Below are 10,567 nucleotides of genomic sequence, written 5' to 3'. Positions count from 1 at the left end.
TATCACAGCATGCACTGCGTGGGAGGCAGGAATACACCCTGTACAGGTCACACACACCATTCTAACACACTCATGCCTACAGGCAATTTAAGACTCACCAGTTAACCTAGTCTGTATGTCTCTGGACTGTGGGAGGAAACCACAGTACATGGGGAGAACTAACTCCACACAGAAAGGCCCCAGTCACGATTCGAATCCAGGACTGTGCTGTGATGCCTTTGACACCCTCCAAGGGGACCGAAATACTCAAATTACCCAAGAAGCTCTGGTTCAAACATTGTAGCAGCACTGGCCAGAGGCTATTTACCTAACCCTAACTGATCAATAACCTTGTGCTGACATCAGTGTCACCTTGACATGGTAAGTACGGGTATGGAAGTGCAACTAATTTGTGTCCTTAATATGCATACCAGCAGGTGGCACTGCAGGCTATGATAAGAGCCAGTCCAAAATTAGGATGACAATATTTTTACTTGAACCTTATGTAATCATGAAAGTGCAACAGTGCAGTGTATTATCTACAGTGCTTACTGGCAACATAACTCTTTGGCTGCCTGATTTGGCAAAGAAGGCCACTGTGTGTGTGTGTGTGCAACGGTCAAAATGAAGGAAGCGCATGAACAAATGAGGGATACAAAGTATATTGAAAGCAGGTGCCTCCACACAGGTGTGGTTCCTGAATCAATTAACCAATTAGCATCCATTCCCAGCATGCTCGGCGTGGGTATGAAAATGCTGGGCAGGCCCAGTAGCCCACTCACTTTGATAACATGGCTTGAAGAGATGTCAGTGACCTTGAAAGCGGGGTGGTAGCTGGGTTTGTGTTTGACAGGAGCTCAGGGTGGCTGAATGTGCTGATGTTTAATCAGGAACAGTGGTCAAGTTAATACCGGCTTCCACCACTAGGGGGCAACTGGAAAAAGGTGCGTTTGACCAAATGTGAGGCAGACAAGCAGCTGAATCTGACAACTGCAAATATCAACCTAGATCGTGAGCAGGCAGTGTCATCCATTGGGATACTGAAATTGGCATTTTATTTTGGCAGTTACTTGTATTTCTCCAACCAATCACATGGATGGTGATAATACATCCATCTAATATCTTTATTCAAACATTTAGTATTTAAATCTTTTTTTTTTCTGAAAACACTTAAGACAAATATTTGGGGATAAATGTGAACACTGAGAGAAGTGAGAATGTTTAACTAAATGTTTCTAACCAAAACAAAATCATTTGAAAACAATGTTCTGCACATTGCCAAAAATAGACCATTCCTTTAAAATTGGCAAGACATTTTTACTGTTGTCCAAAGGGTTAAAACATGTAATATTTTGTGAAGTATTACAATGTATGGGTGTGTTGTTTGCTGCATTTAATCGTCCAGATCGTGAAATATCCCATGCCACTGTAGACCCTGTGCCAGTGTTACTCACAGCAGTGAGATGATAACTAGAGCAGAGAAATGCACAAAACTCACGACAGCAGTGAATCCTCTGTCATTAGAAGGCTGTTTCCGGGGGCAACTGCATGAACGCCCCTGATACTCACTGAATTTGTACCTACGTGTTACAACCCTGATTTCCACCCTCTCAGACTCCCTCCTCTTTCCAACTGCCAAATATCTCCACAACTTAGAATTCCCCTTCTCACCACAAGTATTGCTCCACCTGCACGAACGCGATTCCGTGACTTCTGTACTGCACTCTTCAAGGGGGTGTACAGGTAAAAGGGTCTAAATGCAGACATTGGAAGAAACGCATCCGCTTTTTCTTGTTTGCTTGTAATTTAACAGATTTCTACCCCCGAGAGGGCAACAGAGAGCCCCATGGGCTCCAACAGACTCCTGACATCACTTTTTAGGTCCCCATAAACCCGGCATAGTACCTATAAACCCTATGAGCCGCAGCACTGTAAAACCTAACTTTAGAAGGCAAGCCTCCAGTAAGTTTTAACAGCTGGATATTCCATTATGGAAGGCAAAAATTAACGCCTCTAATAAAACATGAGCAACTGTGTACCGTTACTATGGTAATAAAAGGTCATTTTGTAACTGTTAAACTCAAGTAACAGTTGTCTACACTTACTATGACATTAATGATCTGATGAAAGAAATGCTGGCTTAGAATGCACTGTTATACACTGCAGACACCTTATCAGCCTATAAACTTAAGGAAATGATGAACTAAATTAAAATGCTAGCATATTGTGTAGCCTTTCACTAAACACCCAGTGTAACGGTTTCAATACAGTGCCTCGGAATAGTTTCTGAATCTCTTCACGTAGATTAATTTAAAAAATACAGTAAACACTTTTTATGATTCACCTCTGACATGGGAAGCTTTTCTTTTCCCCACACCACAGAAATTTAAGGTAATGTCTGTAATATCAGTAATGTCTGTCCACTCATCTATACAGGCTGTTTTTTTCCTCCCTCCCAGACTGTTGATGTACGAACATTCCAATCAGACACAGCCTCGCAGATCTTTCAAAGTCAATGCTGGCTTGCCAGTGACATCATCGATCATTTTCCTCCTGGTCTGGCTGGTTATTATGAAGGGGGGCCAAATCTGCATATTAGCCTCTCATGGGTAAGAAGCACATTCCACTTAACAGTGGATTTCACCATACTAAAGGAATTATTGTAAACTCCTAGTCTGTGTTTCTCAATCTCTTCATACTCAGTGTGATTGCATTCATCAATCATGCTTAGTTTGATTAATCACCCCATGGCTTAAAATTCAGAATCTATGGAATCTTGAGGAAAACCAATCCATTTGCTCTTCAGCCAAGTTAAACCACAGAGAGAAAGATCAACACCATGAATTTTGTATACTTTCAAACTACAACTGAAATTTGGGTTCAATTTCAATGTGAATAAATCTATAATAATTTCAAATTCTTAATTTGATTTTGTCATTCAACCACATACACTATATATACGTGTGTGCGTAATATATATATTTTTTTATTGTCCTTGACTCTTCATTATCTCCCAACGTCTACTCAGTGAGCCATCGTCATGGAAACATATCCAGCCAGTCTGCGACTCAAACAAGACTAGACAACAAATGGCAGCAAAGGGTGGGGTTTCTTTCCCCATATCAAATGAGTAAAGCGGTTCAGCACCACATGCGCTAAAGGGCGTGTCACACAAACTCAAATGAACAACGCATGCTACCGAAGGGGATTACAGCCCTAAGAAGCAGCACTACCGAGTGTTAGCGCACCAGCAATGTTTACACATTAATGTGACTGTTACAGATCAAAGCCAGAAGCAAATTAAAAATACAAGCAAGCACGGCGAGCAATTCAAAAAAAAGGTGGGGGGGGGGGGAGAACATTCTCTCCTTAGCATGCAATTCTTCAAAGAAAGGAAAAACATTTTACTAGCGCGTCACACTGGTCTGAAGGATCACACAAATACAGCGGGCAATACACAAGTGAACGCAATAAAGAAAACAAATCATTCGTTAAAACTTTAAATTAGGACAAGCCTGAAGCCCCAAACAAGAGTTCAACCCTAAAATCTGACCAAAAACGGTCCTCGAATCTCCAAATGTCATAAAAACAGAACTTACTGCCACATATGTAGATATAAAAACAAAATACAGGTTGATACCATACAAAATGGTGTATTGTTCAATCTCATATTAATGTGGTTTCTTGAAGTAAATAATTTCATTAGAAATAAAAAACAAAAACAAAAAAAACAATAACTATTGACTAAGAAAAGCAGTCGTTTGATAAAATATATACATATAGAAAATCCTGAGCTGGTCACAATTGAAACAGAGTTCAATGGGTTAAAGTGTAGTGCAGTTTTTTGTTTTTCCTAAAGACATAAGAAAAATTCACTTTTAAACTCATAATGGCTGACCAAGTCCGTTGATGCATTTTGCCGCTGTGTATAGAGAAAAGCATGTTTTTTTTTTTTTTTTATTGTCAAAAATGTATAAGAAAATAAAATGACCTGTTCAACAGCCCCAAGTTTCAGAGGCTACAGAATACGATGAAAACGTGAACTCCAGAGTGTAACTTTACACTCATTTGTGGAATTGCTGCCATTATTGCAGTTGCACAAGTGCGCTATAAAATATAGCTTAACTAGAATCCAATCAGTTTTGTGTAAGGGGCAAGGGAGAAATTCTTCTTCGTTCCAGAATCCAAGATGTACAACGAGATGAGCTACTACACTTGACCTCTTACATGTGCTGCGAATATAGATGTTTCCACCTGCCATGGATAGAGCTGAACCTTATTTGAGTTCATATTTAAAAGAAAGAAAAGAGAAAAAAAAAGTGGTTTCACCATGTCTGCATGCAGACAGGGAAGCACTGAAAATGTAGAAGAGCCAGACCGACAGGTAGCAGTACGTCTGATTGCTGGTGATTCTAGACTGCTCCAAGTCTGCCGAGCCCACACAGAGGTAACAAACACAACCCCTCCACTGTATTTCCTTTGGCAAACACCCAAATGCCCCCAGTAAGAAAAGCAGTTTGATGCATGACTCACGAGGGACGTTGCGTGGGCTATGTCGGGTGCCGCAACCGGAGGTCTGCGTTTCTATATACATGTGTGCGTATATAGCTATACCTCTAGTTGAAATATCTCCCTTTCCTGCCCGTGTTTGTCATTCGCTCTGCACTGCCCTTGTGCTGCGTGTCTGTGACAGGGACGGGCTGGAGACTAGCCCAGGGGTCCTGGAGCATTGACGGGTTGTAATACTTTTCCACATCATTTGTCACCCTCTCCCTGCCATGCGTCGACCCGAACGGGGTGGAGGTCCGTGGCGAACCCTTCGGGAGAGAATCATCACGTAGAGAGATGTTAATCAAAACATTCCACCGAGTCTCCAAAGGCTGGCTGAAATTAATGTAGCCTACTTTGGACAGAATAGCATTTCAAAAGGTACACCTCTTCATTACAACTTGGATCCAAGTATCAATGTCGACAACAACACTCAACAATATAATGCAACAGAACACATAATAGCTGATTAACCAACTGAACCGGACCATTTTACAAATACCTAAGCAAACGCTGAGTTTTATTCACTTGTTGACTCTAATTTAATAGTAATTCACGATTTGTATAATTAGAATAGACAATGAAGACATTAGCTACCCCCTCGTTAACGTCCCGCTACCCAGCTAATAGGCCAGGAACCGCTACAGAACCACATGTCGATTCTACCGATCAATTTGTTCGTCGTGTTAATGCTTAGTTAGTAACGGACAAAATATTCTACGTCAGCTAGCTAAATTTAGGTAACCTGGCTAGCAATCTGCACTCGCTGGTTTAGTATTTTCCGATATTATAACCAGGCATCAATGCCTCCTATAATTACCTGATGGCTCATATGTTGTCCAGGACTCTGAGAATGGTATGGGGATTTTTTGTAAGGTGGAGTGTATCTAGGGCTGGAGTTCGGTCTCCGTGACGTGTGACCGGGAGACGGACTGTGGTAAAAACGCCCTTTCCCACCGCTCCCGCCACCATTGTTGTTAGCATTTCCGTTATTACCATAAAAATCTCTCGGCGGAGTATTTGGCGAACCACAATATTGCCCCTGCCTCGGCCCGAATGACGGAGGAGCGTTAGGATAAGCCCAAACAGGCGGAGGAAACCTGCCTGCTCCTACGTTATCAAATCCAGCTGTAGGGCTACGGAAAACCCCCGGCCGCAGGCCCATTCCTCCCGGTGGAGCGGGATGTCGGAAATTCGGTCTGTGCATCGGTATATATCACTACACGCAACAATGACTAACAGTTTTAGTATTTAGAGCAAAGCGCTGAAAGCCTACGCAATTAAATTCTACTCGGGTAAAGTATTCGTTTTACTAGAAATTAAACAACAAAGGAGTCAAACCACCACCATCTTGTTGAGGAAAAATTCAACCCGGAAGTGTACCACAGTCTTCGACGTCCCCAAGCACACACACGCACTCGGTGTAAGGTTCCTAGTGACGATGGTTTCTTTACCCTATTTCAAATTTCTGATCACATGCAGTGTGGTTTTTTCCCCCCTGCTGACTGATAATTAAACGAATAGTCTTGCAAATATTTTTTGATCAGCGTTAACTGCCTCTGTGGTGTTGTGAATTCTCGAGCTAATTATCATAAGATATGAAATTTAATATTCAGTTTTGAAAAATCAACATACATGATGCAGATTTTAATGGATTTTTGTGAAACTTCAGTTTGAAAGTGAGAGTAAAATAATAATAATAATAATAATAATAATAATAATAATATACACAAATCATAGTTTGTGTTTGAGTAGACTGAAAAAGCGCAAGTACATGTATTGAATGCTTTCAAAATATTTTTACTGAAGCATAATTTTCCCACCCACATTTGCCACAACAAAGTGTTCAGTTATTGTGATGCTGTTGTAATGGTGTGATTCCTTTTAGACCCAGGCTTGAATTTGCAGCAGACATGGATCCATGTAAATACCGACTTGAAAAGACTTAATTTTTCCTTAATGAGAGGTGGAGACTATGGGACGGGCACGTAATATGTTCAGCAGTGGTGTTTAAATTTGCAATTGCTTGTTGTTAATCTTCATTAATGTTTTCAATTAACCCAGGCCTTCTAAAAATAAGAGCAGTCCTGTCATTGTCTGTAAGAATTGCTGGTAAAGGCAAAAAAGCATTTGTGTGGAAATTACCGTGGCTGTGTCTGCTCAAAATAGGTAACGTCTGCCACCACATTCACTTTTCCTGCAGAAACGTATTCTGATCTAATTGACCAGTCCACATGTCAATATTAAGTTTATACATAGGGTTACATTCCAGCTGTGTTGTGTGGTGAATCATGTTTTATGTTAGTGGTGCGCAAGTTGTAATTAGTGGAGATTTACGTTACAGCTAGGCCTAGCTCTTATTTATGCACAGCTGGTCCAACCGGCCCCCGAAAAAGGGGGGGGGGTACTGGTGATACTTCCGCAACACCTCCAGGAAGACGGACTGAGATTCTTCACCTGCTGTACTCCCCCGTTGTGGAACTGTCCTCCAGCTAGAGTCAAAAATGTCAGAGACAGACATAATGGCGTCACCAGGTGCTTAAAAAAGGTTATGATTCTGCCAGAGGGATAAATCATCACAATGTCTCTGAGCTATTAGATAACATTCTATGAGCAAGACCTTGAGATAACACAGCAGAGTACTGAGCTGAGACTATCTCTGTCTTTATTTTTTGCTGCACAAATGAAAATAGTTCTTTTTTCTTTCCTGTAAGGATTGATGGGTTCTGCTGAGATAGTCCAGCAAAATGGATCAAAGTTTTTTTTTTCTTCTTCTTCTTCTCCCCAGCATGCGTGTGATACTTCCTCAGCGGTCAATATCATAGTCGTCACATGATGATATGTGCAGTATTCTATTGGACAATGTGACCTACTGTATATTCCACAGAAACACCCATGCATTGTAATTGCGTTGCACCTCTATGAAATATGCGCCTATGAAAATGCTCGCAGATAAATCTTGTGCAAATATGAGATGGTTAACTGCCAATAATCCGCTCTGATAAAGCCTGCAGAAATGTCAATAAAACATTATTACAGAATGTACCGCTGTCATGGGTAGTGTTCCAGAACCTCAATTTATTTTCACTCTGTGCATGTACGTGCAGGTACCTGCCAATGAGTGGAATGGAGCTCAGAGAGCTAGATTTAGATCCAAAGATAACTAATACAATAGATCAGATGTGACCTCCAGTTTTTCACGTTGGAAATAAATAGTGGTTTATCTGTCTGGGCAGACCTTAACTGAACTGGACATGTAAGTTGTCTAGATTGGTTAACATCTGTTTTTCGTTATGAAAACATGCAAAAAAAGGTTTAATATTGTTTCGCAGTTATGAGGGAATTTTAATATAATGAGTGCCAGTCCCATGAAAGTACTAGTACATTTTATATTTGCACTGCCCCTGATATATTAAACAGGTTTATCATTTTAAATAAATAAAAAAAACATTACTGGATTCAATTTTTACTGATATAGCTTATAGATTATTTTATTTTTTGTCAAATATGAATACCACGTTTTTGTGCCTTATTGTTTTGTATTGTTAATTTGTCTATTTCTCTGGTATTTGGACCCAACTTGAAAGAGTGTAAAACAGTCCTACACTACTTTCAAAGCCCATGTACTTAATGGCTTATTAATGCTAGTCCGAAATGGACTCTTGTTTGTTTTACTTATTTCCTTTTCTATTTAAGTTTGTATTCTTGGAAGTCATATGTGTACATTCAGTGGCGACTGAACAAGATTGAACTCCATGAAAACTGATCCTCATCCTAAACTGCAATAACAAATTCAGTGTTATTCTTTGATTCATTCAGTTTGAGCTGGTACCTTCCCATCCTAATAAAACAGTAGTTAATTGTATTGTTTGTGAGTAGTACATAGTACAAATAAATAAATAAATAAAAAATTGCGGTTGATTTATTCGAATTATATATATATATAATTATAATATATATTTTATATATATATATATATATATTAAAAAACCCTTAATAACTTGGATTGCAGACAGGTGGGGACACAGTCATACTTTTGTGTGCACCATTTGTAGTTTCCTGGGATTTTCATTCCAACCAACATGAGGTAGAGGCGGTGCTTTTTGGAGTACAGTACCCGCTTTCTAAGAAATGCACTAATAATACATTCAAACGAGGAAAGGAAGTCCTAAATTTCCATATATAAGATCACTGGAGGGTTTTGATTGAGCTTTTACTCAACCGTCGGTCATGTTGGTCTGTTTGTGTTCTTGAGAAAACCCCTTTGGGTTTTTTCCAACAGCTCTGAAAATAGCAAACCCTGCTTAGTTTTGCTCCTCTGTCAAGTCTACTTTAATGGACTCTTTTTTCTTGGGGAAGAGGGGGTGGGGTTGTTGGGCACACCACAGACGTGAGTCACACATGCAGCTTCAGAAGTGTAGCAGAGAGCTCCGTCAAAACCCACTCGAAAGGATTAAAGCCGCAAACGCTTCACATCCACGTTTCATTCTGCTTCATTTCTTAATTTCCTGTTTGGCTAGTGAATGGTTTAAATGCTGTAATTAAATTTGAATGCACCAAAAAAAAAAAAAAAAGAGGAGTGATGTGGAAACTAATATTATCTGTCTGTGGCAATAGCAGCCTGAAAGAGGTTCTACTGTACGCTGTTCATTTTGCGCTTTGTGCTTTGTGTGCGTATAATATGACTCTCATCCCGAGCATTGCATGAGTAATGGTTTATATTCTTCAGGGCCCAGTACAATGTCCTGAAGCGACAGCGATATAAAGGCTTTCTGAGGATCGGGGACACCCACAGAGCCGGAGACCAGATCCTTATAGAGAGGGATTGTCAGTACCTAAATGTGACATCTTGTACAGATGTAGGAATCTTTTGAGCCTTTTGGATTTGCACTTTTCATAAGTACTTTTCCTTTGTTTAAAGGGTGGTTTAAGTGGCCCTTTATGCACCTGATTTCCATATTTGGATGGTTGTGCTAAGTAGTGGGTGGGTGGGTGTGTGGGTGGGGGGGCGCTTAGGGGTTCAAAATTCTGAACCAAACCAAACCATACTTAGGTCCTTCTAATGATGTGGCAGGTGTTCAAGGCATCCTGTAGAAGGAGGTAATTAATTGGCACCATAGTTACTCTTCAGATTTTACAGTTATCTATCTCTTTGGTCTCTCCAAAATGGCTGCTCAGCAGTTGAGTTCATGGAGGAGCCATGGATTTTGCCTATTGTTAGCACATTTTCACTATGAACATGACATTTTTGCACATGATCCTCAGAAGCTGGATCTAATTTCACCCCTTATTTCACATAATCCCGTCTACACTGCCACTGGGGTTTCCTATGTAATGCAAAAAATTATACACACACACACACAAAATACAAGCTAACCAAGATGATTTTCCATAAGTGGGACTTAACCCATAGAGTACAAAATCTTAAGTCTGAGAATTTCTCAATGACTCAGAATCTATTGCACAGGAGCACTGTAGCTTTGAAAGCTGGCTTTTATTTCTTTATAGTGAATTAATTAATGGTTTTAAGTGGAGTCAAGACTTCTGAACAACATGTGGACTGCATTAGCAGCGTACGCTCAAAGGGACTGTGGTTTGAGTTAAATACCCTTTTCATTCTGGGTGAAAGTTAATGACGTGAAACATGGACTGTGTTTTGAAAAACAGAGCACAGTTTTTTATAACATTAGATCGCTGGGGTAATGAAGATTTAAGCTTTATTGTTATTATTTTTTACGTAAAGAGCCAATTTCTGTGAGGAAGTCAAGGGGATCTCTGTTTTTTCTTGTAACTTTCTTGCTTTGTAAAGACAGCCTGGATGGCCACTCTCAAAGGTGAAGTTCCCTGTTCACCTTGATATAGGCCATTTGTTTCCCGTCAAAATTATATATACAGTTTATTTTCACTGGTTTCTGAAAGAAGTCAATTTTCATAAACCTAATGGGTGGAAAATGTGCAAAAAACTGTGCTGGTCCTTGGCTGTTTATTTCGATTGGCATGTGCTGGTTACAGATGGCATATAAGCAAAGTAAAACCTGTA

General features: G+C 40.0%; 1 protein-coding gene across 1 annotated transcript; it reads right to left on the bottom strand.

Annotated features, from left to right (window-relative positions):
- Nucleotides 1–2,937: 2,937 nt before the first annotated feature.
- On the bottom strand, nt 2,938–5,928 carry mplkip (M-phase specific PLK1 interacting protein). The gene is made up of 2 exons (XM_064346135.1): nt 5,348–5,928; nt 2,938–4,796 (listed from the first exon to the last, which is right to left on the bottom strand). Exons 1-2 carry the CDS (start codon nt 5,732–5,734, stop codon nt 4,596–4,598), a joined length of 588 nt encoding a protein of 195 aa, XP_064202205.1. The 5' UTR covers nt 5,735–5,928; the 3' UTR covers nt 2,938–4,595.
- Nucleotides 5,929–10,567: the final 4,639 nt, after the last annotated feature.

The sequence above is a fragment of the Anguilla rostrata genome, chromosome 8 (genome assembly GCF_018555375.3).
Source record: "Anguilla rostrata isolate EN2019 chromosome 8, ASM1855537v3, whole genome shotgun sequence".
Lineage (NCBI taxonomy): Eukaryota > Metazoa > Chordata > Actinopteri > Anguilliformes > Anguillidae > Anguilla > Anguilla rostrata.
Note: the sequence above shows the minus strand (reverse complement) of the source record. Positions and strands in the feature narration are given on the sequence as shown.